At 41.0% G+C, this 24,104-nt stretch overlaps 2 protein-coding genes across 4 annotated transcripts in view; one reads left to right on the top strand and one right to left on the bottom strand.

The window, feature by feature from the left end:
- ST6GALNAC5 (ST6 N-acetylgalactosaminide alpha-2,6-sialyltransferase 5) overlaps nucleotides 1–13,323 on the top strand; it is a 79,232-nt gene extending 65,909 nt beyond the window's left edge. For both annotated transcript variants that reach the window (XM_032118357.1, XM_032118356.1), the window contains one exon: nucleotides 1,853–13,323. In XM_032118357.1, the coding sequence (XP_031974248.1) occupies nucleotides 1,853–2,084 (232 nt within the window). In that variant the 3' untranslated portion in view covers nucleotides 2,085–13,323. The remainder of the gene's footprint in view (nucleotides 1–1,852) is intronic.
- PIGK (phosphatidylinositol glycan anchor biosynthesis class K) overlaps nucleotides 12,731–24,104 on the bottom strand; it is a 65,560-nt gene continuing 54,186 nt past the window's right edge. For both annotated transcript variants that reach the window (XM_032118354.1, XM_032118355.1), the window contains one exon: nucleotides 12,731–13,955. In XM_032118354.1, coding sequence (XP_031974245.1) covers nucleotides 13,839–13,955 — 117 coding nt within the window. In that variant the 3' untranslated portion in view covers nucleotides 12,731–13,838. The remainder of the gene's footprint in view (nucleotides 13,956–24,104) is intronic.

The raw sequence follows: 24,104 nt of genomic DNA, 5'->3' as shown, positions 1-24,104 counted from the left end.
CCCCAAGTCTGTTGGAGATACAATTTCAGCTTTACTAATCCTAAATTTAAAGCAGTAAATTTACAATACAGGTTTACCCTCAATGACCCAAGAGTAAAATCTGGGTTCAGAGCAAGAAGGAGGAGCAGTCTAAACAAGAGGCAGAGGCCTACTTGTTGAGTAGTTCTTAACAAAAATACATCACATGGAAATGTATCCTATTAGATTTACAGTAACCTTACAAATGATTCATTTAAGTGACAATAAGAGGTCCAATGTATCAAAAAAGTGAAAAATTAATTGAAGATTGAGTTCTAATAGTTGTAGTTTAGAAGCAATAAATTTCAATATGAAGGGCAGCTTTAGATTACAAATATGTCTTCTGTAGGTGAGGTGATGAAGGATTTTGTTTCATTCTTATGTATTCCAGTGAGGATATATTTAATAAGTTTAGAATCCATCTTATTCTAGAAATGTAATTTTATTGTTATTCTGGTCCTGTAAGATTGATCACGATGTTGTGTTACGAGGAAGCCAGATTGATTGAACTAAAACGTTAATCTAAGGCACAAATGGAAAGCAGCAGCAATATCATACATTACCTCTGCATATACAATATGGATAATGGCAAAATAAGAAAAATCAGAAAATTGCGTAGGTGACAGAATTACACAGTAAAAATAATGACCAGCACAGACTACAGACAGGTTGTGGATGCATTCATTTGAAAGTGAGCTTAAACATTAGCTCTTCAAAATGAAAATAATCCACTGTATATTAGAGTTGATAGCCCTGAATCTGTATCAGTTTTCTTGCTCTGTGCTAGGGTCCTGTTCAGCTCAAGCTTTAACACAGAGCAGCTCCAAGGCTTCACTAAATGCTGATATTGGGAAATTCTCTGCCACAGCAAAATAGTTGGTAGCAACTGGGGAGAGAGGGATACAACTGGGTAATTCTGTCTGGTACAGCTTGCTCTCTTTGAATTTATGACAGAGAGAGTTGTGTGAGTTCGTGTCAGCCAAAATGCCTGTGCCCAAGGTAAAAAACCATAATGGGTACAGGTTAATGTAGAGATTAAAACAAAAGGAGAATGAATTGCTCTGGCTTATTATAATACAAATGTGCCATTTACAGAATGTTACATGGAAACATTGAGGTCAGAACTGCTAAAATGAACTTTATCCTAAGTGTCTAATTGGTGTTTGGCATATCCTGTGTGTCACAAGTCACTCATCTCCCGCTGGGAAATGTGAATGGGTTCACAAGGTCAGACAGATACCATGGGTGAACTGTTTTAATTTTTAGCTTAGATACATGAAAGCTGCTGTTGTAAAATAAAGAACTCATTTGCGCATCAGAACTCATCCCAGCAACAGCAGCCTGTCCCACTGACCTGGTGTGCAGACACTCATTGAAGTTGCGGTCTCGGAACCTTGCACAGCGTGCTGGGAATGTTCAGCTAAGCTGATGTGACACAGATAACCACCTCCATCTATCATCTTCTCTTTCTTCCCCCAGTTCAGTAAATACCTCTGCAAGACCTTTTACAAATAACAATCTAGATTTAAATCTCTTTTAAGCAGTTTACTTCCAATTTTATAGTAGTAACAGCCCTGCAGCACTCTCCCTTGTTTCTGAGCTACTGCTGTCCTTCATTTAACTGGGAGGAAGAGGATTAAAGGAGAGCAGAAGAAAAAGCAAAGAAAACACTTTTGCCCCATTCTGATGTATTAGATATGCAAGAAAAAAACCAGCTACCTAGTTTAACTGGGAGAAAAAGTGGATTTGAGCCCATCAGTTCATTAAAGATAGCATCTTTTCAATCAACAAAAAAGAACATCTTAGGCTTCCATCTATTTTCTTTTTTCCACAGGGATCCTAATCATCTTTCAGTACCTTATCATTACTATGAACCTCTGGGACCTGACGAGTGCACAATGTACATTTCCCACGAGCGGGGCCGCAAGGGCAGCCACCACCGCTTCATCACCGAGAAACGCGTCTTCGAGAACTGGGCACGGACATTCGACATCCACTTCTTCCAGCCAGACTGGAAACCAGAACCGCTCACTGTAACCCACCCTGAGGTGAAACCAATGGCCTGAGGGATGGATGCACAGGCTCAGTCACAGTCGCCTCCCGGAGCAGCCTTTGCACCTTGTGGGCCAGCACGGCAGCCTGGAGGAGAAGAGTAACAGGGTCTGCAGCTGGCACCTGCAGCAGCAGTCAGGGAGTTGGCATGGAGGAGCAGCACACACCAAGAGTACTTTCTGTTAAACTGTATTAACCCAGTCCATCACCTTTTGGGGCCATCTGACTTCCTGTGTGTGTTTGTGATTCGTGAAACACAACCTAAGTGTCATTAAGGGATGGTTAATTCATTATGGCTTTTTTAAGTACGACGCCACTGAATTTTCATAGTGAAAACTTTCCATATTTATTTAATGGAGGTTTTTATGCAACCTAGGCCAGTATTTTTCTAATTCACAGTTATGTGGTTGTTTATCTTTCATAATCTTTTAAATCCAAAATTAATATTGGTGATGGTTTGAAAGGCCTAGCTTTTTATTTATAAAACTTGTTTGAAATATATAATTCTATATAGCATGTAATTAATATTTGATTGGGAAATGTTGGATTTCTTCTAAGAATTTTGGGCTCTGTTCCAGCCTAAAGCCTTTAACAGCAAGAGTGGTCCCATGTGCAGATCCAGCTCACTTTACATTCTGACATGGCATGTTAATACGAAAACGGTAGTGAAAATTCTGTTTGATATTAATGTGCATTTGCTGCTGTGCTATCAAGTTGCTGTTTTTTAAATAGGGGTGGGAGGAAGGAGGGCAAACAAAATTTATCTGAAAAAAGCCAAACCCCCCACTGGCCATGGCAGCAGCTTCTCAGTGAACACAGGCTAAGGCTGCAGGAGTTGTGTTCTGTTCTGCCTCTTGTATTCCTGCAAGAGTCTGCCAGCAACCGTCCTGAGGCAGCAGCCTAGGAAGCAGGCCACAGCTGCTCAACACCACGTTACCAAGCTTCTGGAATGCAGAAGGCCAACTACCAGTAATACAATACCAGCCATAGGAGACAGAGAGATCACAGCACTGCACCTGCAAAAATCTCTGCCTTCCACTGTCCCAAGATCACCACTGATCTCAGAGATTCTGGATCACCTTGAAGCTGGGATTTGAAAAGAGTTCCATGAGTACAAAATTGTCCTCCTGAAAGGAGCAAAGTTAAACTCTGCTTTTTTTTTCCATTAAGTACCTGTATGTACATGGTGAGTCCCTGCAAGACAAGGGGAAGGACAATGCTCATGCTGTGTATGGAACCTCACAGTGGGAATTACTGGGTACATTTAGCTTGTGAATAAAGAAGATTTCAGTTACAGTATTACTTTTCCTTTTGCTTCACAAATATCAAATCTCAAATTTCTTCAAAGTAATCAGTAACTACTGCATGAAACGTACCTCAGGTGATGAAAGGTGTCTCTCATTAGACAAGTGCAAAAGCTAGAACAAAGATACTACCTTTAAACACCTAAATCCAAGAAGCTGAACCTCAGAGGCAAGATGTAGAACTGGGACCAAACACTCTCATTTAAACCCCCTTATAACCCATGGTCTTCCTCTTTCCAAAACTGGATAGCAATAGCTGCAGCTGCCCACAGATACCCCGATTTTCTGGGGACAAAGTGAACTGTCCCGGTAGGGGCAAACCAGTGTCACCTCTGTAACACTGCCTGGACCTGAAGTGTAGGTCTCCAAGAGCCACTGTCCTGCTGCAGCCCTGCCCACTATCAAAAAGTAAGAAAGTATAATGTATTTTGCCTTAAAAGCTTTATTTTGGTGTTCTTCCTGGTACACACCACTCAGCTTACAAACTGAATGCCAAGTGCTTGTTACCTTTCTCTTGTCAGCTGGTGTTTAACTCTCCTTCTTTCACTGATGGTGTTTTATTCCTTCCACTTGATTTCACTGCATTCTGTAAAAACCAGACTGGGTTTTGAACTAATGGCAATTTGAACATCCCTTTCAACATGTGTACTGGGGTGTGTATCCAGCATATATTGCTCCAACTGATGAAATCTGTCAAACTGATTTACAGATCATTTCTAATGTGACTGAAAGACATGGTACAGATCACAGTAGGTCCTCTGATGCTACCGTCCTTGTTTTATTACTGATACAATAATAAAAAGATCCTGTCATTTTAAACTAGAGCTCTTAGTTTTTCTGTCAGTCAAGGGCTGCAGGATGTGTATGCTATGTGTTTAGCTACGTTATTGTTAAAACCAGATCCTTTAAAGATAGACTACACTATCTTTAAATACTTTTAGTATTCTGTAGGAACACAGGGACTTGCCAGGCCCCATTGTGTTCCACAGGCTTGCTCCCTGTCTGCAAGACTGCTCAGTGTCAAGTAGATACGGGGAAGCATTAAGAAAATGAAGAAACATGGAATAAACTGACACTAAATCTCCTAACAGACCCAAGCTAAGCATTGTAACTCGTTCCTTGTTCAGTTTCTGTTAATAACTGTGTGTTCTTGCTACCCTCATACAGATCTTTTAAACAAAACAAACCCAAACTCACTTTAGTCTCATCAACCTCCTGTGAAGATTCAGCAAGGTCCCCCATCTAATTACAAAAAGTATGAAGGTGTATTTTCTAAGACTAAGTCACACCTGTATATATAAAAATGAATTTGATGAAGCGAAGGAGACAGCAAGTTTTAAATAGATCACACAGATTCACATGGAACATAAATCGAGTCCAAAAAGCACAAGTTATAAGAGTGCAAAAGAAATGTAAGTAACTGTTAAAGCACTGCAATTTTAATTAACAAATCACTGATGTATTTCTCTATAAATGCACAATTTTTGAACTACAGAATCCTGCTGCATTTCAGCCTGATGTAAGGTTTTATGGCCTAGTTATAAACCAAACAGATTTATGACAGAAAATGCTGTCAGCCCAGGGATAAGTAGTACAAACTAGGCATTGCTGCCATTCTCTGCTTTATGCTGTCATCTCACACTCTTCACCATAATTTGATCGATTCATGATCTGCAGCGCATCATTTCACATATTAAAAGCTGTTGCAAAACAGTGTTTACAGACATCAGCAGTTTTAAGATCTATGTTAGTTTAGTTCTGAACTTCTTGCATACCTTTAGGCTTTTACACTTGGCTTTGTCAGAGGAGCTATTTTTCATCTTGAAGAACTGTAGCTCTTATGCCATGATATGTGCAACTGGAATTGAGAATGATAAAGTAAACATTTCTGCAACTAAGAAAAAAGTACCACAGCTGCTTTGTGTTCTGTTGGCTCAATGGTGGCAGCACCATGGTACAAAGCAAAACCATGATGCACTTGGAGAAACCTTCCACCCAAAGTGCTAAAGCACCTCAGAAAGACAAGTTAACACTTCATTCTTGGTAAGGAAACTGAGGAAATGGAAGCCCTGGCTTGATCCAGCAGAACACACAGTGGTACATATTCATACACATGAACACGGCAGTAAATTAATAAAATCCTTCTGGAGCTGCTTACCTGGGACTTGTCCTGCTGTATTTTCCAGGCAAACTTCACAGGAAACAAAGTGATTTTTATCCAAAGTACCTCTAAGGTCGCAAGGAAACAGTAATATAAAAATAGCTGGAAAAATATTGGGGAATGGGGTGAGGGGAATCTAAAGAGTAAGGAATAAAATGTGTCTTGTGCTGTCTAGTTTATTCCCCTGGAATATGAAGATCAAACTCAGGCTGGAGCTGATGGAGTGTAATGTCCTGGCTCAATAGCAATGGATGTCCTGCATAGATTTCTTTGCAGTATTCTGTAAGTTGATCATAGGTGCCACAAAAACTCTTTGACAAATGCTGATAATAATTTCTGTAATGAAAGTTAATTATTTTATCTGATGCAAGGAGATGCAATTTCTAATTCAATTTAAAACATAGCTTAGGGATTAAAAAAACCAGTAAGCAGTTAAAGAGTCAAAGAGTAAGGCAGCAAAAGTTACAGCGAAAAAGTACAGAAACCTTACAGGTACCAGTACTTCTGTCTTCCCTGGACCACCAGTTCATGCTGATCACTTTGAATTTCCAGCTGCCTGCTGCAAAAGCACACCTTGCGTATCACAAACATATGATTTTGTAAGGAGAAAGAAAAAAAAAAGAAGGACAATCTTCTTTAATAAAAACCTAGGAAATATTCTTTAAAAACCCCTAGGAAATATGAAAGGGCCAATGTCTAAGGTGGTGTGAAATTTCTCTGTGCTGAAGCAGAAGAGTATAACATGCAAAGACTCCTTTATAAAATGGCTGTCAAATGGCACTGCTTATGCTAAATACCCTTCAAACCACTAGACTGTTAAATGTTTTCCACACTGAAAACTACACCAAATCATGAAATGTCAAATGATGCCCTTTGACCAGCGTGTGGATGGAGATTCAGCATCACAGCAGAAGCAAAGCTGGTGATTTCACCTTGGCCAGCTGTGAAACAGACTCCATGGCAAAGGCAGACGTGTGGAACCAGGCCCTGAAACAGAATCCCCTCGGTGCTGGGCCCCCTCCAGGGGTGCCAGCAGAGAGCACATGGCTGCCAGGACTGCCAGGAGAAAGGGACACATCTCTTTGTCCTGCCTGGCGCACAGAGATGATCAACACAGTGTCCCTGTCTGCTATGGAATGCTTTGACCAGGAGTTGTCAGGAAGAACAGAACAGACAGGAAAACTACACGCAACCTCAGCAATCCAGACAGATGGAAAACTGTAAGAACAAAACTAGGAGTCATAAAGGAGATACACTGGCTAAGATGCAAATGCAGCTTTTGTAAGCAAAACCCTGCCTTGCAAATCTAGAGCTCTTCAAGCTTCTCTGAAGCAAGGGGAAGAAGAGATCTAAGTGATGGATCCACTTGGAATTCCACAACGAGGTTTGCAAAAGACTTCCAAAGAAGTTACAGTTAACACAGAGAAAAAAAAGAAAGATCCTCACCCTATGGAACCTACCTGAACATAGGAAAAAAAGGCTAAGAGGATACAGCATAGCTTAAGGGTACAAGCAGAATTCTACAGGAAAAATGTCACAATATATTTTCCTCTATTTTTCTGTGCTATTCCCTTGGTATCTACCATAGGCCATTCCTAGATGCAGGTGCTAGACTGCATTTAAATAAATAGATAAATAAAAAATATAAAAAATGTATCCAGTGAACATCACAAAGCCCAGTTCCAGCCTTGCCATACTCTCCATGTGCCGGGCCCACCACGAGATCTAACACAGGAACTGCATTCTCATTTTACTGAAAGCAATGCAAAGCATCCAGCACAGATGGAGAGCAAAACTGGACACCCCTTTTAACAAACACAGAAAGTCATCTTAATAATTTGACTTCTGATAACAGGTTTGTCTGCTTTAGGAGATCTCTAGTGATATTTAAATTTGCCAGTTTCTTCACACAGCCCAGATAGGTGTTAAAATAACATCAGTAGCTTTTAGGACACTAGCTACATCCTGAATACAGGGAAGATAAAGGGAACAACTTGTATTTAGCAAGGTATAAGGTTTTAGGACTTTGCTGACTTAACTTTGGCTGTCAGACCAGTTGGAGTCTATTAGAATCCAAACATACATCATGGTGAGAGTCTGTTAATGGCAAACAAAGGAAATTCTGAAGGGAACCATTTGGTGTGGCTTCGTTTAAGGCAAGAGCTTAGGTTAGGCTTATGTTTTAACACAAAGGCAAAAGGAGTGAACAGATTTATATCCTGTGAGGATATGCTTCCCCATTGCATCCTTGCTGCACACAAGGCCAAAACTGAAAGTGGTATTCAGTGGGACTGCCCATTTGTGTTGGAGAAAATTGGAACATTCTCATCACACCATTATTTTTTTACTGCAGCTGTACATGTGTAGATGTGCATTACATGAAACACTGAAAAGCTCTTCCTCATTCCTCCATTGCAAATGCTGCAGAGAAGGAGCAGATTAAAGAAACAAGCAACATCAGCAAGTGCAGAAAGCCTTCTATAGATATAAAAAATACAAACACAGGGACCACTGCAGAGAAGGGTATGTAAGAGAACTGCACAAAATAGAAACATACATTGCAATGATACACTGATGACCCCATTGATCCTGTTTACCATCCCATATACACTATAAAGACCAAGGGAGGTAAGGGGACCCTAAATTCACCACAATTTGAGCCATAATATTTTGAGCTACAAACTTAACCTGGACAGGAAAACCAGTACAAAATATGTAATTTAATGAAAATCAGACATAATCTAATGTTTAGTGAGGCTCTTTGTCGCTAAGTACCAAAGCATTTGACAAAGGAAGTAAGTACCATTATATTGGAGCTGGACATAAAGGACAGAGCCTAAGTTTAGAATACTCATTACATGCAGAGCCAGTGGGCCTAGTCAAACATTTAATATAAGAGCATTATTCCAGTAAGTCAGGACAAGAAAGAAAATCTATTTGCTATTTCAGATTAGTCAGTTTTGTCACAGGGACTAGTGTGACATGCCATGAATCTCCCAAATAAACCACAGACTGGTGGCCTGGTCTCTGCTGAGCTGTCATCAAAGCCATGTCAACCGCAGTGTGAAAAATGCCACTTTCATAGGGAAGACCCCCTAGGCTGAGCTTTGCCAGCACAGCTGTTGCACTGTCCAAACAGTCTGCTGCTCATGGGGCTTGTTTTGTTCAAAGGATTGCTGTAAACAACACTAAAATAATTTAGGCCAATACAATTTGCATCTCTATTAAGCCTGTTGGCCAAAGCAGCCAAACTGGCTTAGTATTGGCCAAGGCTTTGGTGTTATTCACAGACCTGAAAAGAAAGAAAGGAAAAAAAGTTAAATCTATAATCTGCATGAGGAAGAAGACATGGCACAACCAAACATTAATAGATGTGCATCCTTGAATGAAAACCTTAAACATTATCAATTTAATCACTAAATCAGGCAGAAATCCTCACTAGGGGAGAAAAAGTAACTCGGTCTTAAAGAACTTGCACGTGAAATGAGTTCTAAGAAATGCTGGTTTCAGAGTATCTTATGCAGCCTATGCAAGTTTTCATTCCAAAACACAGACACTTTCAAGATACATTTCATGAAAGCTTTTTATTTTTAAAGGTTTACAGAAAGAGGGAAAGCAGAAATAAATTAGAGTACAGAGATTCTCTTCCATGAGAAACTTTCTCCATTTTTAAAATTTGCCTTTCACCACTTAAGAAAAGCAAAAAACTATTATGTTCATTATTGTACAGAAGTGCTGAAGTGATGGTTAGAAGAGTTTTTGTGGCACGTGTGATTCATTTGTAGAATACTGAAAAGAGACTTCTGCAGGACAACTACTGCTACTGAGCCCCAACTTTCCTCTCTGTCAGCTACAGCCTGAGTTTGATCTTTACATGGTTGAGAAGACACTTTCATTATATACACTGCTTTTTCCTGCAGTTCATAACTTTATGGATAGATTAGTCTCCTGGATGAAATATTTTATGCTTGTCTCAATCTAAAGGTGAATTAGTCTGGAAGCATGATAAAATTCTACCAGGTCACACAGAGCTCTGTAACAGACAGAGCTGAAGATCTGTACATGAGGACACTGAGCTTTCTTGTCCCAATCCTTGTCCCCACACTCTACCATATACCAAGGTTGTCTTCTCTCCAAATACCACAGACTCTCTGAAATGCACCATTATCACTTTGTGGATTGCCTTCCACTTTGTCTATTTTTATCAAGTCCAAATAATCCTGACCACATAAAAGCTTTTCACTCCACAATGCAAAGTACTGGATCAAATCCTCACTGTTTACCAGAAACCAGCAGCATCTCATTTCCTCAGCTATATTGAGTGGATAATTAGGGAAGCCTTCAGATCAGAAACTTCCTTTTTATTCCTTCCCTCTAAGCATCCATCAGAGAAGAGAAAGCAGCAGTTCTCTAACATCAAAAAACCCCTTACTGACTTGCTGTCAATATCAGGATTGCCAGGGCTGCAGACTTCCCTTGCCCTGCCTCAGCTGGTCCTTCCAGTCCCTCTCCCAGGAATACAGTGCAACACCTCCCTGTCCTCATCACTGCACAAATCCTCTCCACCCAGGATAAATTCACAGCTGAACCTGGCCTCAGCCCCTTTGCAAATCACTGATTTAGTGCAACTCAGCCCTGCTCCAGCATGCAATGATGCCTATCTGAAGGCAGACTGGACCACAAGTTCCATTTACTTCCAGTACATTCTGTGGATGTGACAACTGAGAATAAAAATCCCTGACTCCTGAAACAAGAGATGGAAATAGGCTCAATGTGCAGACAAGGAAATTAGACTGAGATTCCATTTGCTTTTCTTTTATCAATAACAGACACCAGCTTTCAGGGGGAAAAACCAACCAAAAGAAAAAACCCTCTGCTCTCTAGAAGAGACACACATGATGTTTGTGAAGATACCTGTGAACAGTCTCAGGTATTTGCTTATGCCAAGAGAACAGCACTTCATGGTAACAGTCATTAAACATGAAAATATTCAGCTGGCATAGACCAAGAAACACTGATTGTCTACCCCCTGCTCAGGTTTCTTTCTCCACTCATTTTTTGTAGGAACCTCAGTTTTAAGTCTGCAACAGAAGCACAGCTTAGTCACACATGGTGTCAGCCCTTGGGCCTGCTCACAGGCACTCCAGGGGACAGGAGAGCACCTGGATGTGAGTACAGCCCTACAGACGACCTACCATTTCTTCAGTTCAATAATAAAAATGCATTTTAACATGGGATCCTGAAAGAGAGCTGAAAAACTGAAATGATCAACTTCTATTTTTATCATCCATGAGTGTTCTAAACAATGTCTTAAAACCCCATGGCAGGACCTGTCAATGCAGTTCCACAGTACAGGGTGCAGACATGAATACACTGAGTTTTGCAAGCATGGGCATGCTTGGTTCACAGACCTATCCATGCAGAGTCGCAAAATGCTGAAATTCAATTCTGCTCTAAAAGTTCCCATGCAAAGAAACACCAAGAAACTACCATCTGGCTTGTCTTCTGGATTCCATTTAAAAGATCATTTGTGCACCTTGGAGGAAGCATCTATACTGCAAAGCACACTTGGCCTGCAAAACACAAATGGTTTGTGACTGAGGGTGGCATGGCTGGTTTCCAGAGCCCACATTCCAAACTGAGCTTGAAGGCCTCCCAGGGAAAATGAAAAGATTACTAACTTTAAATAAAAAAATAAATATAGAAAACACAATTACAGACAATTCTGTGACATTTCTGTACTTGCTTTCAGACTGTAACTGTTCAAGGAGTAAACGTTATCACAGCATAGAAAATACTGTCTCAGAGGTGTAGCACAGGCAACTTTGAGGTGTCTCAGAATGATCCATTTCAACTCTTCACTCTGTGCATACAAAAATGTTAAAAATGCCTGAAGCATAGTTTGCTGCATTCAGTCAAACTGTTGTTCTCACTTCAATTTAATCACTTTCACATGCACACTTACTGAGTGCCTCTATCCACAAATTGCATTTTAATAACCCACCTGATTGCCTCCTTTTCCCATAGCAGGTAAGCTTTTAAAAAGACAGAATCTTTGTATCTTCTGCCACTGGCAAAATTCAGCTGAGTTCTGTAGATGTTTCTACCACTTCCTGCAAAAGGTGGCTGAAAGAGGGAAAGAAAAAATTGAGGGCCTGAGGAGTCCATATAAGTGCAACTGCAACAAGGCACAAAGCTCTATCAGCTTCACTTTATACACTTTTAAAAGTGTGGCAAAACTTGCCTATAAAATAAATACTTGATTAAAATATTTACTACAATTGAAAAAGAGTTAGATTAAGAAACGAAAACTAAGGAAATCCTCTAAGGAATTCTGTAGGATTCATTTTGTAGTGGGTCTACACATTTCTACATGGTCTGTGCATAACAGATTTTACTTGATTGTTGTATTAGAATTGCTGAGGGGAAAAAACCCCATTTTTTGATTTTAAGAAAAGTCACCATTATATCAGATTTCAGATACAAAGTCACTGCTTTGAAGGACACTGTCTAAAAGAACAACCCCCAAACCCAACACATTGTGCATAGATCCAGACATCCAGCACCAGGAATGCTGCTCAGATCCATCTCACAGGCTGTTTCTCTTTCCCTTTAAGTTGCATTGATGTTGGCAGGGGGACTGGGAATGTCTCGTATTGTCTACCACGATATCAGTTTACAGAACTGTAAGGACAGTAGGAATGCTTTTGTTTTAATCCCTATTCCTGGTGCTTACACCTGCTACTGAAAACAATTCCAGCTCTTCACCAAGAAGTGCCACAAAGAGGTGGAGCAGGCAAATGTTTACCTTCCCATAATGGGTCATTTTGTACCTTCAACGTCTCCAATCCTAGAAAATCTTTCAAGAAAAAACCTAAGGCTTTAATACTCAAGCTGCACCACACTGCTGTTTTCCCTGTTCTCTGGAAGCCTCCGTGGCTTCTCTGCAGCTCTCCAAGGCTCACACAGCTCTGACAGTTCACCTCCCCTCACCTGAGGCTGGGATGCCACAATCACACTGGAAGAAAAGAAAAAAGGACAAAAATTGTAATGCGCTCGGATTTGTATGTGCCGTGCAATAGGAAAACACTCAGAACCATATTCTAAGAAAAGTAAACTGACCCTGATATTATGTGTGATTATAAATAATTCCTAATAACTTCTAGAGATACACGTCTAGTACTTACACCATGGATGGATCAGGTAAGCTTTATTTTGATTAAGGTCGAGAACAATTTCCAAAAGCATAGGGCAAAAGCTTCTCCTCGCTGACAGACGTGTTTCTACACATGCACAAATTTGCTCTTTTCTTCACAAATATCAATATATTATACAGACAAAACCCTCTTAGCATACATTCATCAGTAAATTCCAGGAAGAACAAATCAATATGCCAAACCAGAATTTACAAAACACAGGTGACAAAGCACATTTTCTAAGGGCTCAGAAACTACAGAATACAATAGTACAATTTATAACATTTTTCATTCTGATGCCAGAGATGATTTTCTTTGGTGCAAAAATCCAGTCCATTGAAAATCCTGAAAGTATCCAAGTCCATATTGTATGCAGTGAAAATACACCACCTGTGAAGGGTTTCTAATGGACATGGTGAAGTCCTTTCATGGTTTTTGGCCTTCTGAATCTTTTAAGTAGATTCAACAAGGTCATAATTTTCTTTTCACTTTCACCAACTCACAGAATTCTAGACTCAAAACTGCCTAAGGTGAGAAGACTCATCTAAGGGTTGCATTTAATAGGAAAGAAAAAAGAATAAAAAAAAAAAAAGAAATCAATATATTCCAGAGTAATTTTATTTTTGTGAAGAAAGCTTTCAATAAGTCATGCCAAAGTCTGCAAAGTGGGTTAAGTTTTTATTGACAAAATGACATCTTGAATAACATTCTGCACAATGTCCAGTTCTTTAGTAATAGGTGACTTCTTCTAAGATCTATTTTGAAGTATGGTGGAAAGAATTTGCCCATTTACAATCCAGAAGCAACCTCAGAAATCCTGTTACTGGGTTTAGGTCCTGCCCCTTTTTAAGTTTAAGCAGAAAGAAAAAATGCTCAGAGGAACATTAAAATATGTTCAAATCAAGACAACATGAAATAACAATAACAATAAAACCACTTGTTAGAATCTTTCCAGAAAAAGGGGCAGAAGAGATGACTTCAAAAGAACCTTTAGAAGCAAGATGTCAACACAGTGTTTCAACACAAACATCATTCACATCAGAGAACACAGGTGATACCCATGAACCCAAAGTAGCAGCCAATGCAAGTATCTTGTTTGCTCCAGTTTCAGAAGACATGTTTCATGTGCTTGATTCCATATGTTTTGAAGAAAACCATGATGATCAATGCCCAGAGTCCTAAAATAAACCCTCCAGGAGGATGCCAATCCTTTTGTTTTGGTTTCTGGAAAAAAAGAAAAAACAAAAAGAGAAAGAAAATTTGTACTTAGTTCTCACAATAAGCAGTGCACAGTGCTTATCAAATGCAAAAAAACCAATCCTTGCAGTGGAACAAAATACCAATAAGCTGTATTTCTTCATGAAGTAGAAGCATTTTTGTGATGTGATGGGGAGGCTAATGGGCGGCAATCTGCCACTTCTGACAAGGGAGGGTAAGTACCACAAAAAGGCCACTGGAACTGTGCCTGTGCGTATTGGTGTTGTGGGACGTGTTCCAACTCATTTGTTTGGACAGATTTTCTTATATTTGGTCTCATGTAAATACAAGAAAAAAATTCTGTAAGTATGAAAAACAGCTCCAACAAGTGAAAACATGAAAGAGAAAAGGAAGTGTTGTTTTTCCACTACCTGTTTTCTACAGCTGCTTTTGTACTCAGAATTATGTGAATAAACAGATACCTGACCACATAAGAAGTGAAGACTCATAATTTCAGGAATATCATAAAACAAAACAGAACTGATTTCAATGTCAATCACATTTCCCAAGGGTCTCACTGAGTCTAACTGGCTTTCCCTAATGTAGAAATTCTAACTTCTGTCCCTCTTCAAGAAATTTTTCATCTTCAGTAAAAAGGCATACACTGCAATTGAAGGTCTTTTCTGTCTCACACATAGAAGCTAGACAAGATAAAACTTGCTTGTCTTCTTCCTCCCCTTATTAAACCAAAAATTGAGATACTCCACAGTCAGCGAATAGAGAAATGGATTGCAGAAGATAAGAGCTGCCATGTACCCCAAGATCTGTCTCTGCGGCTAAGAATAAGGTGACTATATGCATGCAAAATTTTAGTTAAGACTATAATGACAAAAATACCAGAATTACAATATTTAGAAGTGTAACTCAGTCCCTCAAGCCTGTGCCTACTCTAGCCCTCAGCAGGTATGTTTTACAGATCTTCTAGGCAGACAGGGGTGATTTACTATTACAATAATAAATACTGAAGTGCTTGCTGAGATTTTTATTCCTGCCTTGCTGAAAGATTTGCACCATTTTGTCCTTGTGCAGAATGAGACACGAGGGGCACAGAGCATTTAGGTTTTGTTGCATTTAAGTAAAATTTTAAATTCTCTTTCTGCCAAGTGAATAACTGTTACAAAAGTGGCTGCTGTTTTAACTTCAGCATCAATTCACAGAGAGAACCTTGTTGTTCTCTGCTAAATGTACCAGGAGGCTGGTGAACTTTAATGCAAGAAGGAACAGTTTGCAATGTGTGTTCTTTCAAAACAGCTTTCCTATCAACACAAAAACAATGTTTGTTGTTTGCTCAGCTCCCACTTTCTAAACCACATAGTATTAGCGTTAGGATTTTTCTTCAAGTATTCTGCCTGCAATTAAAAAGTAGAACAAATAGTCACATCACCTGAAACACCCAAAGAACCTGGCAGACTGAAATATTAATGATTTTACTCTGATACAGAAATCACAAAACTAGCATTATAATTTACATCAACCACAACAAAACCAAAGATGTGAGCAGAGCAGGTGTCTCTGTATGCAAACCACTGAACTCCCTGAGCAGCACTCGTCAGCTGCAGCGTGTGCTGCTGGTGATCTGCCACCTCGCTGATATTCACAACTGCACATCTCCACATAAACATCTCTGAAAATCAACTCTGCCTGTTCAAAAGGCTGCCAGCACAACTCGCTTCTGAGAGTAACAGCACATGACACTTCTCCACACAAAGGGACTTTCTTGTTTAAATCTTCCTAATTAACCCGTAGCTTCGTATGCATATTGCAGTGCCTGTTCCATCAATCTCTTTGTACTATCAATCTTTCCCTTCTTGGATCTCAGACAAGTATCTTACCACAAAGTGGCACCTGACCCTTCTAGACAAATGACTTCAATTTGCAGCCAGTGACACTAAAAGCCTCTCTTTCCTATTTTGTATAGAACACGTAACTTAATTTCTTTAAAGAATTTATATGAATAAATATTTATAAGGTGATCTATGAGTATGGTTTTACATTTTGTCATGTCATGTACTGAAGTCTCCATGGAATTGTGCAAGAGAAGAGAGGCCAGTGCAGCAGTGGCTCCGCACTGGGAAATCAAGGATATACATATAGTCAGTTTAAAGTCACAGGATGCAATGTTAAAATGTAAAGGATTGAAACCATGAAGGCGTGACAAAAATTTTACGAGGCTGTGCAAGAGCTAGATACTCAGTAATCTTAAAAATAAATTATCTTAATAAGAAAGATTTAGAGACCCAGAAACTGAAATCTACATGTAAATACTAAACCACAATAAAACGGCAAAAAGATGCAACTCCGTTGAATATCTGTAAGTCAATATCTGTAAGTGGTTAATTGAGCACAAAATCATACAGAAATAGGCCAGTACTTTCCACGAAGACATCAAAACCTTATGAATATCTAAAATGGGAGTACACAGATTCACCTTTAAACCTACAAAGTATACCTGCAAGAGCTGAAATACCTGATTTCATTTAAATTAACTTGCTCATAGATTCCCAAGAGAGTTCACCACTGAATTAAAAATATAATTAGTTGTCAAACTAACAAGTTCATACTTCTAAAATCTTAGCAAATACAACACAGAAAGCGTCAATAACAAAACTCTGCCCAGGTGGGCACGTCAGCTCAGCAGCAAAGGGTGCTGGAGTTCCTTTACTAAAAGGTGCTTTTGGCACCGGCGCTTGGCCCCATCTGCATGGGAGATGGAGCCGCTGCTCCCGTGAACTGTGCCAGCAAGCTGTGCTTGTCACACAGGCTGGCGGGCGCTTCCAGCTGCGGCCCTGCCAGCGCAGAGCCAACAACTCCTTCCCCGGGCAGAGCTGGGTCACCCAGAGCGCTGCCGGTACCTGTGGCGCTGACAGAGCGCGGCACCAGCCCGAGCTGCCACCGCCCGAGCTGCCACCGCCCCGGCTGTCACCGCCCGAGCTGCCACCGCCCCGGCTGCCACCGCCCCGGCTGTCACCGCCCGAGCTGCCACCGCCCCGAGCTGCCACCGCCCCGAGCTGTCACCGCCCCGAGCTGCCACCGCCCCGGCTGTCACCGCCCGAGCTGCCACCGCCCCGGCTGTCACCGCCCGAGCTGCCACCGCCCCGAGCTGCCACCGCCCCGAGCTGCCACCGCCCCGAGCTGTCACCGCCCCGAGCTGCCACCGCCCCGGCTGTCACCGCCCCGAGCTGCCACCGCCCCGAGCTGCCACCGCCCCGGCTGTCACCGCCCCGAGCTGTCACCGCCCCGGCTGCCACCGCCCCGAGCTGCCACCGCCCGAGCTGCCACCGCCCCGGCTGCCACCGGCCGAGCTGCCACCGCCCCGGCTGTCACCGCCCCGAGCTGTCACCGCCCGAGCTGCCACCGCCCCGGCTGCCACCGCCCCGGCTGCCACCGCCCCGGCTGTCACCGCCCCGAGCTGTCACCGCCCCGAGCTGCCACCGCCCCGGCTGCCACCGCCCCGGCTGTCACCGCCCGAGCTGCCACCGCCCGAGCTGCCACCGCCCCGAGCTGCCACCGCCCGAGCTGCCACCGCCCCGAGCTGCCACCGCCCGAGCTGCCACCGCCCCGGCTGCCACCGGCCGAGCTGCCACCGCCCCGGCTGCCACCGGCCCGGAAGCCAAGGAAGGATGGGATACCCTCCCATAAACACACGAGTGCCCCAACCATGCTGCTGCAGAAGCTACTGTGGCTATTTTGTGTAGGCAAAAGGGGAAGAGTCACAGAGACTTCTCCTAATGGGAAAGACTGCTGTAGTAAGAAAGAATCACTTTGATAGCAAATGAAAATCCTTCGTAGATGCACAAAATGGAAAAAGGTTTAGAAAATACAAAATTTCGTTCTACACTTATGCCAATTCTGTGGCCACAAGCAATGCGAAGATAAACTATCTCTTTATATCAATTTTAGGATTAATCAGAAAGCATTAATGAAAGTAAAGTTCTTCACAGATTCCTAAAAAAATAAGAAAATCAGTAGTTCTCCTATGAACATTGCCTAGTTCAGAGTCTTATTTCAGCAAATTTCTGTGACATTCTGGCAATTTTTACAAGTCGGGCATTTTCTCACAAGAAAATGCTAAATGGACCAAAACCATGTTAAGTGTCACAGTATTTCAATCTGCAATTTATTATGTATCACTATTATGTTCCAATTGATGTCACAATGTGTACTGTTAAAAGACTACAGACTGGTTGCACTACCTACAAATTACACAAAACTTGTTCATATTTGGGACTGCTCTGGAGGAGCAGAGGCAACACTCTTCGCTCAAGTTACTCTGAATTTCACTGCTGTAGTACGCACCTAAGAACTGCTTCTGTAACCGACATTTAGGTATTGTGATTTACACCACAATACAATGCCATTACAAACACCCTCTTTATCCCTACAATAATAGCAGTAACACACAGGTGAAATGCACATTCAGAATGGTACAATCTGTCATGAACAAATACATTTAACAGCTTAAGGACTTGTCATTATGGAATTGCTGGAGGTTCCAAATTAAAAAGATAGGTAGCTAAGCAACAGCAAGCTTCCTCCTGTGAACAGTTTTCTGTTGTATGGTCTCTAGTTCTGGTAGACTCATTATTCTGTGGAACTTAAAAACAGTTAACACAGAGTTGCTCCAAGTACTGTAATTAAGGAGAGGATAAAACAGTGTATTTTCAAACTGGATGGGTCTATAGGGAGCTGAATGGAAAGTATCCAAGACTTTCAGCAAAGGTGTTTCATAAAACATGCAATATATGTTACTCCAATTAAAATGAGCTTTATGAAAAAAAAAAATTTAAAAAGCTGAAGTGGTAATTAGGTGAGGAATGGTTTAATATAAAAATGTTACATCACAACAGAAATAAGATTTAAAACATCACATATTAATATTTCACGTGGACAACACTGTGTAAAACTTATCTATAAGGATACATTTAACAGTGTTTTCCACACTGGATGACTGTCAGATTATACTATCCAACAGTCTTCCAAGAGAACTCTGCTTGTCTTCGTGTTCTCAATAAGGACAAAAATATTAGTACAGTAAGCTTTGGGTTAAACTCAGAATCCACATCTGGATAGTGGCAGCACAGAAAGCCAAGCAACAGCCAGGAATTAAGTAATTCCCAAATGAAACAGGGATACACAAATTCTTCAATCTCCTCCCGCATCTTTTTCTAAAGATGGCTTTAAGAAAGGGTGCAAAAGCTTACAAATGAATGTGCACATCATCCTTGTTGCAGGGGATGTTCTCCCCAACGTGAGGCAGATGGTGTGTGTTTGTACCAGGAGTGCAAAATATCCCTGTGCAACTGCACAAAAATAACACATCAGAAGCACTGTGTGCCAACAAGCCCATTAAAGTGGCAGCTATTGGATTTCAAATTAATCCCTGCTTAATTCTCAGTGCAGTTTCAGCACTGAGTGTCCTAGACCCAGTTTTGGCCTATTTATTGCAGCTCACATGGTATAGAACATCATGGAGGGTTCTGGGGCTGCCTGGCAGACAGCAGCAGCTACTACCCAGAAGGGAGGCTGTGCACATCCTCTCTGGGGTTCTCCACCTCCCCGACTTCTGGGGGTCAGCAAGCACTCACAGGGAAGTGAAACACACTTGTCTGTGAAGTGCTTGCAGTCACTGGGCTGAATTTTATATATTTTTGGGGGTGAATTTCTGAATTTTCTTCTTGGTCATTCTCCATTGTTTCTCAAGATACCAAATTTTATGTGAGGATCTGTTGTAAAGACCAGTATTGAAACCTAAAAAAAAGATCCACGTCTCAAAACAGGTCTCAAATCCAAAACTGGAACAATCCACCTGCTTCTCATCTCAGAAAACTGATCTCAAACTGAAGGAAATTCCTTGGATAAACTAAATTCTTCCACACAGTGCACTGTGCCAAAAGCACACTGAGTATTTTCTAGAGGCACTCTAACAACTCAGGTTTACTTGCAATTTAGAATTTCAAACTGGGTAATCCTTTCAATTCGTACGACAAAGCACACAACAAAGTTTATTTTCAGAATGAATTTATATGTATCATATGCAAATCACAGCATAAAGTATGTCCTCAAAGCTTTCAGCGGAAGTCTGCACTTCTAATTTGTAAGGTACAGTTTGGATTTTGGGGTCCTCGCATGGGAGTGGAGGAAATCAAGTAACTCCACCCATTAAGTAATAGTTTAATCCTTTCTGTGCCCACAGCAAGATTAAAGTCGTAAGAGAACTCCAGCATAAATGGTGCCTGTTAATCTGCAAAACAATTTAAAGTACTTTTGTCTAATCTCTCAGTTTGTATTTATTAAACACAGTGCCATGATTCCTGGTATCTCCAATATTAATAAAGTAATGAAGAAAGTTCATTCATCAACAACAAAAACTCACAAAGGGTACGGGAAAAAAACAGCAGCTAAACTAAATTAACATCAATACCAACAACTGCATTTTAGTACTTACTTTGTATAATCATTGTAATAGGAACAATACTGGTATGATAGCTTTACTTTTTCATTTCCTTCTAAAATTTGTAATCTATAAAGGCTTTTTTAAAATGAGCTTCTACTTATTATTGCCTACTTTCAGAGTTCTCTCTTAGCATTTCACAGCACTATAAAGTGCTTTTAGTGGTTTAACAATTATTCACCAATCTTCCAACCTGTGATACAATACATAATATACAACTTCTAATCAAAGAGAGCCTTGCCAACACTTGGGACTCAGGGCAGTTGAATTCCCAGAGAAGCCAGTGCTCAGGTGAGCGATGCCCACCCGGCAAACACAACAGGGATTGCACCAGGGGGACTCCAAACGCAGTTGTGTGATTTTTTACACCCAGAGAGAACACAAACGTCTCTGGACTGGCAGCAGGAACCATTCCTGCCTGTCCTCAACAGCCTGGCAAAGGGCTGAGCTCTCACCTGCTCTGCTCACACTGAGCTACATATTGGAATTCACAAATGCTTTAGAGAGGAGATAAGTCATAGTATAAAGTTGTATTTAGAAAAAAAAAAAGTGCAACTACTTCTATTTAAGGTACACTAAGCAAATTGTTCTTTATATTTTAATCAAATTCATACCCACATATGAAGCCATGATCATGATTTTCCACAAAAGGACACCTAAGTCGACAGCAAATATATGAATTGCATTTGCAAACACAAAGGTTCACGCCAACTGAAGCATGCAAAAATACCAGATGAGCAGCTTAATTAAGTAGACTTGGTATTCCAAACTCAGTCACCGCTACTTAGAGAAGCATGCTCCTTTTTAAATAATCTTATATTTAATTAATTTAAACAAGAGGAGGATTATTAGCAAAAAAAAGACTAAAAGTGAGACTTTAGTGCTCAGTGTCATGCCACAAATGGAAAGATAAACTCCTTGAGGTCCTCTCAGTGGAGGGCATCAGAAAATGACAAAAACACACACCGGTGAGGCAGATCTCAGCAGGGAGAAGCCTCTAAAAATGATCAGATATAAAAGCAACTCACTTGCTGCTACTGAAACCTTGGGTTAAGCAGACAGAGATAGCAGAGAACAAAGGAGGTGGAAAAGGTTGTGAAGGCTGCTAGAGGGACAAGGATATTTTGCATTCACAAAAATACACTGGTGTAAATAGGGCCAAGCTATTATCAGAGCACTGTTTTTCCAACAGCATGCACTGCTCTCCTTCCCTTGGGAAAAGATTAGCTCAGTCTTTTACTGTGCAGGTCTTGTTCACACAAATACAACATCGCACTGCCAGTGGGATCACACCAGAGCCAAACTCTCAGCTCTGCAGAGCTAAGGCCCCCACACATGGGCACATGCACTCATGGGCTTCCACCTGTTTCACCTGGGATCATTATTCCAAGTACCAGCCTCATCCAGCCCAGCCTTTCTGAGGAGCACAGCACTCCTGCTTCCTCTTAGGAAGTCTCACTTGGATTTCCCCTTAGCATCTCTCTGAACCACAAGGTGAGTCTACTCAAATGCTTTTAAATCAATTTTTCTAAGGAAGGTTTTATTCCTAATCTTATAAAATTAATTGTATGCATAGAACTTTCATTATGAAGCGTAATTTTGAGCATTCAAATTCAAGCAAAGTTTTTTCCGCTTATACAGAGAAACTGTGATGTTCATAAATTATTATGCTGTTTCTTTAAAAGTAGTAGTGATGGTTCCAAGCACACTTTTTTTTCTTCACATCCCATAAGTATCTATTAATTTACTGCCAGGTGACAGGCTGTATTAACAACAGCTGCTAGACTGCATTAGCTCTCATACTAAGTATGCCATATTGAGTACAAGATCTAATCAAATACTTCAACAGCTACATTTGAAATCCAAATAAGTATTCCTTATTCACATAGTTTTTAATGTACATTTCTCAAATCTCTACAGCTATAATTTAAAAAGGTCTCCGTTACCCTAAGCTCTCTGCTGCATTATATGCATGTGCAGTTAAGCTCCACATTTTCTAGCTCCAGTTTGCACAATTTGAAACAGCATTACACTGAAGAGCCAGGCGTGACAAAATGAATGGAGGGAGAAGCAGGGCTGAGGCAAAAGATGCCTTCACACTCATAAGAGCAAGATCAAGTATGGATGTACTTTTATTCTAATACATTTTCAGTGAGAAACCTGTGAGTAACAGCTGTTGACAGGCTGGTTTATTCTCCACTACCACCCAGCTTTTAAAGGTGATTATGTAGCTCTGTACTCATAAGCCAAACAAGTGTTCTTACCCAAGTTTATTTTGTATGTACTCGCTTATGGGACCAGGAAAAGAAGAAAAGGAGAAAGACCTGTTCTGAAACATCAACCCAATACTTTTGGGTACTCTAGCTGCTGTAGAAAACAAATCATAAAATGTGGACATGGCAATCATACAGGCACTTATTTAGTGGCTGCACATAATTACACCTACACAAAAAAGCCATTTCTGTTACACTCGGTACATCAAAGGACACAAGTCCCAGAGAGCAGATCCATTCCCGCAAAGAGGTTTTGTAGGCATTAAGAAAGAACAGCAGATTTATGGTATCATAAATAATCACTGTTCCCACGTGACATTTGCATTACATGGGTCACTAATACTATGTGGGCTCACAAAGAACATCTTTCTGGAAGAATGAATGAGTAGGTGAGGACACACCCTCCCAGCACCCCCACAGACTACATGTAACATGAGCAGAATCAACAGCTTCCAAAAGGGTCTTTAAAAAGGATGAAACCACACACATTTTTATCTCGGGCAAACCAGTTGCACCTTTCCTGCCTCCATCTACACTAACCACAGGTTACTGCTCTGTTGACGTCCTGCTGTCACTCAGTTCCCTCTAAGCACCACTCATCACCCATTTGTCAGCCATGTATTTGTAGATGGGCTTTATGTTAAGCACTCCTGAAAATAATGCAATCACTGGCTAATTCACAGGAACAGGGAACCACAATGTCAGTGTTGAGGCCTCTCATCCTGGGGAGAGCTGCCTGAAGCAGGTGCCACACACTGAGCAGCAACGGCGGTCATTACAGACAGAATCACTTGCACAAGGCTGCATCACAAGCCCATGCAAAGAATTTGCACAGGAATGATGATGCAGGATGCTCTCTTGTCTGTCCAACAGTATGAACACAACTGCTCCATTACCAGAGTCTTCATTCATTTACCCCTTCCACTCACTCTTCAAATGGAAATGATTTCATCAAATTTCAACCCTCTGAATTATTTAGGAAAACAATTCTAGACTGAGCACTGGAGAGCAGCCTGCCAATATCTCTATCTGTGGCCATTCATCAGTCCTGTCAAGAGCTCGTGAGTTACATTTCTGTGCTCCTCACAGCATGCTACTGAAGAGTAAACAAAACATAATTAACTTAACACAAAAAAATCACCAGTAACACCTAGGATTACATGGTTAAGTGGGATAAATGTGCGAATACATTTGGAGCTAGTGCCTTCCCCTGAGGAGAAGTGTTCAGAAAAGGTATTTGCTGTCATAGCATGGCAAAATACATCAAGATTGATAACATTTAGACTTTTTCCTTATCAATGCAAGCTTATTGGTAACAGCTACTTTTTATGCTGCATAAGCTCAGAAGAAATACAGTAGATAGAAGAAAAAAATCTAGCAAAGCTCCTACTG

Source organism: Corvus moneduloides, chromosome 9 (genome assembly GCF_009650955.1).
Source record: "Corvus moneduloides isolate bCorMon1 chromosome 9, bCorMon1.pri, whole genome shotgun sequence".
Taxonomy (NCBI): Eukaryota; Metazoa; Chordata; class Aves; order Passeriformes; family Corvidae; genus Corvus; species Corvus moneduloides.
The sequence above is the reverse complement of the archived record's forward strand: the minus strand, read 5'-3'. Positions and strand labels throughout refer to the sequence as shown.